This window comes from Sinocyclocheilus anshuiensis, unplaced genomic scaffold, assembly GCF_001515605.1.
Source record: "Sinocyclocheilus anshuiensis isolate Anshui unplaced genomic scaffold, SAMN03320099.WGS_v1.1 scaffold1530, whole genome shotgun sequence".
Classification (NCBI taxonomy): Eukaryota; Metazoa; Chordata; class Actinopteri; order Cypriniformes; family Cyprinidae; genus Sinocyclocheilus; species Sinocyclocheilus anshuiensis.
The window spans coordinates 569607-577318 of NW_015542493.1; the positions used below are offsets into that span (position 1 = coordinate 569607).

The 7712-nt window shown below is 38.5% G+C and overlaps 2 protein-coding genes across 2 annotated transcripts in view; both read right to left on the reverse strand.

Moving 5' to 3' along the window:
* LOC107694109 (rootletin-like) overlaps window positions 1–3393 on the reverse strand; it is a 48061-nt gene extending 44668 nt beyond the window's left edge. The window contains exons 1-3 of the mRNA XM_016493702.1: window positions 3352–3393; window positions 2392–2539; window positions 2174–2280 (exon numbers count right to left, since the gene is read on the reverse strand). Of these exons, the coding sequence (XP_016349188.1) occupies window positions 2174–2280; window positions 2392–2539; window positions 3352–3393 (297 nt within the window). The remainder of the gene's footprint in view (window positions 1–2173; window positions 2281–2391; window positions 2540–3351) is intronic.
* An 809-nt stretch (window positions 3394–4202) lies between these two features.
* Window positions 4203–7712, reverse strand: part of LOC107694118 (kelch-like protein 30) — a 6029-nt gene continuing 2519 nt past the window's right edge. Inside the window, exons 4-8 of the mRNA XM_016493721.1 lie at window positions 6102–6188; window positions 5389–5544; window positions 5085–5273; window positions 4665–4810; window positions 4203–4574 (exon numbers count right to left, since the gene is read on the reverse strand). Of these exons, the coding sequence (XP_016349207.1) occupies window positions 4335–4574; window positions 4665–4810; window positions 5085–5273; window positions 5389–5544; window positions 6102–6188 (818 nt within the window). The 3' untranslated portion in view covers window positions 4203–4334. The remainder of the gene's footprint in view (window positions 4575–4664; window positions 4811–5084; window positions 5274–5388; window positions 5545–6101; window positions 6189–7712) is intronic.

Consider the following 7712-nt stretch of genomic DNA (forward strand, 5'->3'; position numbering starts at 1 on the left):
ATTTGGGTTGAACTGTTCTGGAACAGTGTTGTAAATACAACTTAACCACTGATTTCTAGTCGTGTCCAATTTTGGAAGGCCAAACAAAGTAGTTTCGCTTTCACAACAAAACACAGCGTCACACAGAGTGAGCGGAGGCCGGCTTGAGTGAGCGGCGGCCGGTGGGCTTGAGAACGGTGCGGCCGGCGGATTCGACGAAGGAGCATCCGGAGGGCTTGCGGCAACCACATGTGACGACCCCGGGCTGGACTCCGCTTCGTCCACGGTGAAAGCCGATCCAGCGATCCATAGCGCGAAGTTGATGTATTTCCTCAGCGACCAGCACGGATCAGCTCCAGGCATGATGAAGTGGATATCGTCCTCTTTTGGAAGGCCAAACAAAGTAGTTTCGCTTTCACAACGAAACACACAGCGCCTTCACAACATGGCGGCAGCAACAATACTACAGCGAGAATAAAAGTTACGCCTTCTTTCTTTGCGTTAACATTTGGGCAGCGTTATGCAAATCTTCCCACATCGTGACGTAGACATGTGGGGGTGTGTTAGAACGAGCCGTTTTAGGTAGGCATGGTTGACTTTTATAAAGAATATCTCTTTGGATTTGAGACTTTAGTCTTTGCAACTTTACAGATCTTCTTTTTACACCAAGAGCTTGTAACACTCCAAAGAGAAAGGAAAAAATGAAATCGCATCATATGACCCCTTTAATCTTTTAAAATGTTTTATTTAATGTGTGTAATTTTAGTTTGTATATTTTTTATAAATAATACATTTTAATTACAATTTATTTATTTATTTACTTTTATCTTTTATTAAAGTTCTATTCGGACCCCTATAGTAGGTGTTTTTTTTTTTTTTACTTCCATAATATTTGGGGGAGGGGGCACAACAATACAATTCTGCTTAGGGCACCCATTTGGCCAGCAGCGGCCCTGATGACAATGAATTCATTATACTCAAATGGCCTCCACAGTGATTAGATCTCAATTCCAAAAGAGCACATTTGGGATGTGTAGGAACAGGAGATTCGCATCATGGATGTGCAGCCAACATATTTGCAGCAACTGTGTGATGCTATCATGTCAATATGGATTGAAATCTCTGTCACCTTGCCATCAATGCCACGAAGAATTAAGGCAGTTCTGAAGATACTAGTAAGCTAATAAATTGGCAGGTGAGTGTATACAGTGTGCAAATCTATATTATGTAACACACACATTAATTAAAAAATGGATATTTCAAATGCTTTCACTAATTTTGACAGATAAATGCATTTCCCTGCTTTAGAAATATTCCAGCAAACACTTCTGATAGAGCTTAGAGGTGAAAAATGGTAGAAGATGGATGGATGGCTAGACAGATCGTCAAAATAAGAGCTTTTGTTTATTAATATTCTTGTGACACCCAAGTCACATTAAAATACCACATTATTTTCACCCAAGTCACATTAAAATACCACATTATTTCACATGATCCTTCAGATATCATTCTAATATTCTGGTTTGCAGCTCAAAAAACATTTATTATTATTATTATTATGTTGAAAACGGATTAGATTTTTTTTCTTTGATGAATATAAATTTCAGAAAAACAGCATTTATCTGAGAGATATTGGGGAAAATGAAGGAAAGGGAAGTGAAGGTGCAGTGCAAGAGTGAACCTTTAATTATTTTCCACGCCCCAGACTAAGGATTTAGACTTTTTTTTTTATGTGATGGCCATACAAATAATAGGGTTGTCTGGTTTCAAAAATTGTTGTGGATGTATAGGCTATATACAGGAAATAAGGGGCCAAAATTGCACCTTTTGGGGTGCAACAGCTTGTCACTGGAACAGTACCCTTAAAAGGACATATTTGTTCCTTTCTTACCCCTAATAGGTAAGCCTACAAATGATTACCTTAAGGGTACGAGTTACTGCTCTTAAGGTACTCATATGTACGGTGTACTGCTACGGTGTCAAGCTGTTGTACCCCAAAAGGTACAATTTTGGCCCCTTTTTTTCTGTGTATCCTGGATGAGTGTGAGATTTCCCGGCCTGAAACTGCGTCCCAGTCCGGCCCTGTGGCCAAGTGTTTATCTATGCATAAATGGCTTATCCAACAGATTTCCAGAGGAACTGGAAGTCCAGAGACCCAAGGGCATGTGTGTGAGGTTTGTACATGTGCTCCTACCCGGCTAGTGAGAGCAGCCTGCCTGCTAAGCAGCTGGTCTCTGTCTGCGCACATCTGAGAAGGAAGATCCTTCGGCCGCCGGTTCTCCTCCACCTCGCTGCTCTCGCCTGATACGTCACCAGAGGAACAGCATGGCAGGAAATGATAGAATATGTGTTCTAATTATACCCTGATACCCCAGCAGACTCATTATGAGCTCATTAAAGAGTGTAGAGTACCTGTGGGCGTATCAGCCAGGTTTCTGGTGATGATCTCACGGATGCGGGCAGGAACTGTTGTGATGTTGGACTCCTCCTCATCTCCCCGCAGAGTGAAAGTCTTCTCCTCTCCACCGCTATCTGGGTTAAGCAGCGTCTCCTCCAGCTTCTGCATTATCAGCATTAGTGTAAGAGAGGCTCACACACTACAATCAGGTGACCTAGTCTCACTGGAAACCTAAAAGCTCAAAATGTGTTGATGCTTGTTAATAAAACGTTATGTAATTATTTAATTTAGAATGTATTATTTATCGGAACTAGTTCGTCATGTCTGTCTCCGTTTCAGTTTCGTTGGATGTCGCAACAGCACAAGGAACGGAGTCACCCGTCTTCAAGTTTCACAGAAGAACCTGAAACTGACCCACTGATCGACCTTAATTTGTTGAAACATTGCAAGGCTCGTTAATATTAAATAAAGCTCTCTCCTCTTTCATTCACACATGCTGTTTTGAATAGGTAACAGTGCAACAACCTATTTAAGTTACAGCTGGTGAAGATCAGCTTTCCTGCTGGAAAACACGCACCTGAATCACGGCTTCCAGTCCTTGATCCCCTTCACAACTCATCTGGAAACTGGTAGCGATCCAATGCACTTAAGCGGACAGCGACGTTTTTCCAATTGTCCTCAATTCTTAAAGTGTTTTAAACGCTTAAACAGGGTAGTTCGTCATGTCTGTCTCCGTTTCAGTCTCGTTGGATGTCGCAACAGCACAAGGAACGGAGTCACCCGTCTTCAAGTTTCACAGAACCTGAAACTGACCCACTGATCGACCTTAATTTGTTGAAACATCGCAAGGCTCGTTAATATTAAATCAAGCTCTCTCCTTTCATTCACACATACCGTTTTGAATAGGTAACCGTGCAATAACCTATTTAAGTTACAGATGGTGAAGATCGGGTTTCCTGCTGGAAAACACGCACCTGAATCACGGCTTCCAGTCCTTGATCCCCGTCACAACTCATCTGGAAACTGGTAGCGATCCAATGCACTTAAGCGGACAGCGACGTTTTTCCAATTGTCCTCAATTCTTAAAGTGTTTTAAACGCTTAAACAGGGTTTAGCAAGTTGACATGCACGCTAATGAAGGCTTTAAACGTTTTGCTCCATAGACAAAGTTTGCAAAGTGCACTCTGCACTAAATATCAATGCTTTAATAACGCGCATAAGCAAATTAAAGGAAACTATTTCGTGCTAGAATAAAGCCACAAGTGCAAAAGTTGCAATCACAGCACAGGCTGGAGGTGGGTGCCTCTGGTTGACAGGGAAACCGGACGCTCTTGCGTGTTGTCATGAGAATTCAAACGCAAGCTTTCTGGCTTCCATAGTTACAGACGCTGCAGGTCATGGCTGCACAAATACAACACTGTTTATTCCAGTCTTTGTTGGCACTTTGTTAAAAATGCATTGCAATTTATGAAAACTAACAAGGGTTTTAAACAGCACGATTTTGTATCATCATAAAACATTTTTCTGAATAAAAACAACATATATTTTGAAATTAGAATAAGGACATTAGAATAAGGCTTATTTCAATTAAAATGTTCAAATTCAAATTTTTACAATGGATTCAGAGAGGAAAACACAAGTAGCATGTCATATATATATATATATATATATATATATATATATATATACAACAGCTAGCTAAATTATGTAAAAAAATATGTAATAAAAAAAATCCCCTTATCAAAAAAAATTTTACAATGGATTCAGAGAGGAAAACACAAGTAGCATGTCATATATATATATATATATACAACAGCTAGCTAAATTATGTAAAAAAATATGTAATAAAAAAAATCCCCTTATCAAAAATGTATAATATTGCCGAAACTTGCTATACAAAATGTAACTTTGCACCAAAGTCTAGGTCAAGATTTAGGGGACAGAACAGATATTAAGTCTAATCAGGGAAGAATTCAGTCCACTGGGAAGTGTCCAGGAAGATGGAGCAGCAGCCACTATAAGTCCATAGCCTGGGAAGGAAGCACTCCACCTTCCATGTGTTGGATGCTCGGTTATATACTTCCACTTCCACACTGTAATCCCCCTCCATGCCCTTCCAGTGCCCCCCAGTCACATACAGCTGCCCACCTAGAACCACCAAATCCCCATTCTCATGAAGAGTGTGTAGAAACTGAATCTGGGATGAAAAACGGCAGACATAAAAAAACAAGAGAATAAAAAGAATACAAGAGAATTTCTAGAATAATTAATATAACCTTAAACTCACTTTTTCCCACATATTACCCCCAGGGTTATACAGATAGACCTTTTTGGTGTTATCTGCTACGAGGTAAATGGCTCCATCCATAGAAACCGAGCAGGGAGAAGAGAGATATTTAGGAATGAAAGGAGAACAGATGATACACCAGCTATCTGTTGAAGAGGAGAAATCTTATTAACAAAAGTATCCTCAAACTACACGGTACTGAACTGTAGTCACGACTACATGTTGGCAAGGCTCCATGAGTGAATAACATTATAATTTACACTGTGTCTTGTAAAGTGTCTCATAAAATTCTTCTGAATTACTAGTTCCAACATAAAACTCTTTGTAATATGAAATTAGAAGCTCTGTTATGAAAAACTTGGATTGTTTTTACTGGATACTTATTTTACTGGAACCAGGTTGAAATGTGTTGTCTCTTACCTATGACAGGATTGAAGCACTGCATAGTCAGGGCATTATATTTAACAGCACAAGAACCAATGAGGTAAAGCTTTCCTTCACATGATGTGGCTGTAAAGTTAGTCACATACTTCAGCGCCGGGCCCGTAAGAGTCCAGCAATTACTGAATGGGTCATAATGTTCAACTTCGACAAAATCCATTGTAGTTCCTGTCAATGAAAATACAATGCAGTGTCTTACACAAAAAATGTCCAGTTCTGCATATACATTGACCCAAAACCATTTTTCTGAAGCCCTCAGTTGCAAACTGATTTGTTTTCTTACCCCCAATTACATAAATCTCTCCATTGAGAGTTGCAGAAGTGTGGTTAGTCCTGGGACGCAACATTGGGACGACTGTGACCCACTTGCCCTCACGAGTGATGTACTTCCAGGTCTCTGTGGTGGACCAGGTGTTGGACTGAGACCCTCTTGATCCTCCTGAGAGTCAGAAAAAAAAAAAGTGTTTTTCTCATTCAGATGAAGGCTTTGCTGATTTATTTGAATAAATTCTCAGCTCAATAGGAAGGTTCAAATGTCCCAGTTTGTGACCAGGCAACACAAGTTTCCCAGGTCATCACAAAGTTAATGTTCTGCTTCTTTGTGCACATTTCTAACGTGGTTTCAGGTCTTATGTGAGTCTTAGCAGGATTGTCTTAAAGACAGGGGACTGTTTTATCTTAGCATTTCCAAATCCTAAATGGAGATGACATTCCATTCATGTGTGCAATAAAACTATAAATCTCACTGATCCTTTCCCAAAGGGCCTAGTCTCTATAAATACCCGGAAAATCTGTGGATTTATTTTCTCTAGGTAAAATATAAGTTGTTTCTCCTGCTTTCTTTTTTTCCTTGTCATTATGGTTGAAGGCTTACAGTCCAGACCAACCAATCAGCAAATGATCAATTTTCCAATAAATACTGTGAAAACATTTTATGATATGCGAGATACAGCCTTTAGAAACAGCTTAATCTCTTATGAAAAGAGTTTGGCTCACCTGTGACATACACATTGTTATTTAAGGAGACGACAGAATAACCCCATTTATTGTAGTTGGGAAAATCAGGTAGCTGAAACCACTGCCCTATCAGAAAAAAAGAATAAAATTTCAATCTTACAAATGCAAACGTACACAGTATGCAGAGTGAAACAGAGTAAATGAGGCATTATCACATGACAATTCAGCTAGTACATGGTATTGACTATTGATTATTTTGACACTGATAGTCAAAGGTTCAGACATACACTTTATAACCACTGTTAAATATTTTAGAATGATAATAAATTGAAAGATGCAATATATGAAATAATAAAAGCACTTTCAACCAGACTCATGATGTGAAGCATCCCGGGAAGCTTTTTTTTTTTTAAAGTTTTTAAGGAGTTCCCATATTTGCTTTGACTGCTTTTTCTTATATGATTCAACTTATGTATTTAAAAGTTACAATGTTAGTGTTGTAAAGAAATTATACATATGCGAAGACTCATTTCAAACATTTAAAGGGATAGTTCATACAAAAATGAAAATTCTGTCATTAATTACTTACCCTCATGTCATTCCAATCCCGTAAGCCCATCATCTTCGAAACACAAATTAAGATATTTTTGATGAAATCCGAGAGCTTTCTGACACTGCATAGAAAGCAATGCAACTGACACATTCTTGTCACTTCATAACATTACAGTTGAACCACTGATGTCACATAGACTCAGTGGTGTATTGTAATGAAGTAATAATACTTCGTTACAGTACTTAAGTATTTTTTGGGAGTATCTGTACTTTACTTGAGTTTTTATATTTCAGCCAACTTTTACTTTTACTCTACTACATTTCCTAATTAAAATGTATACTTTTACTCCGATACATTTTCCCAAAGCATATTCGTTACTTACTACAAAATAGTGAGAAGAACACTGACTGCAGGAAAGCAGGTTTGACGAATCAGTGGTCTGGCGCTTTTAGACTCCTAAAAACACCTTTGCTCACGTGCAAACAAGTGCGTCGCACAACCGTGGGTGATTCATTTTCCACTCAAGTCGAGTCTTGGGTGTGCGATACAGCATCGTCTGCGATAATATGGTAAGTGTTGTTGTAATGATGTGCGATCTGACATTATCAAGTAGGCTATATAGGCTCACCAAATCACACAGAGTGCACGCACGTTAATTTATCTATTAAAACTCAAAATTCCAGGCATTCTAAATTGTAGACGGCAAAAATGCTTCTGTATGCTTTTTATATTTATATAATTTAATATATTTAACTTAATCTATATCACACAAAGAGTACAGTTTTTCAGCATAAACACATTTAATAATTATCTTATACAAGTTTAGTAAAGCTATAAGTAACTTACATTTTAAACATAATATTGCTTGTTTCGTTAAAAAAAAAAAATCGCAGCACTGTTTTGCGTCTCTGAGCAATGGACGGTGTTTACTTATTGAATGAATCAGCTTTTTGAACAAATCGGTTGAATGAATCATTCAGTGATTCACTCATTAACACAGTCAAATGCTTTGTTTCTGAATGAATCAGTCCTTTGAATGAATCGGTTGAATCTCAATGACTCACTCATTAACAGTCACTTGCTGTCACCTACTGGTG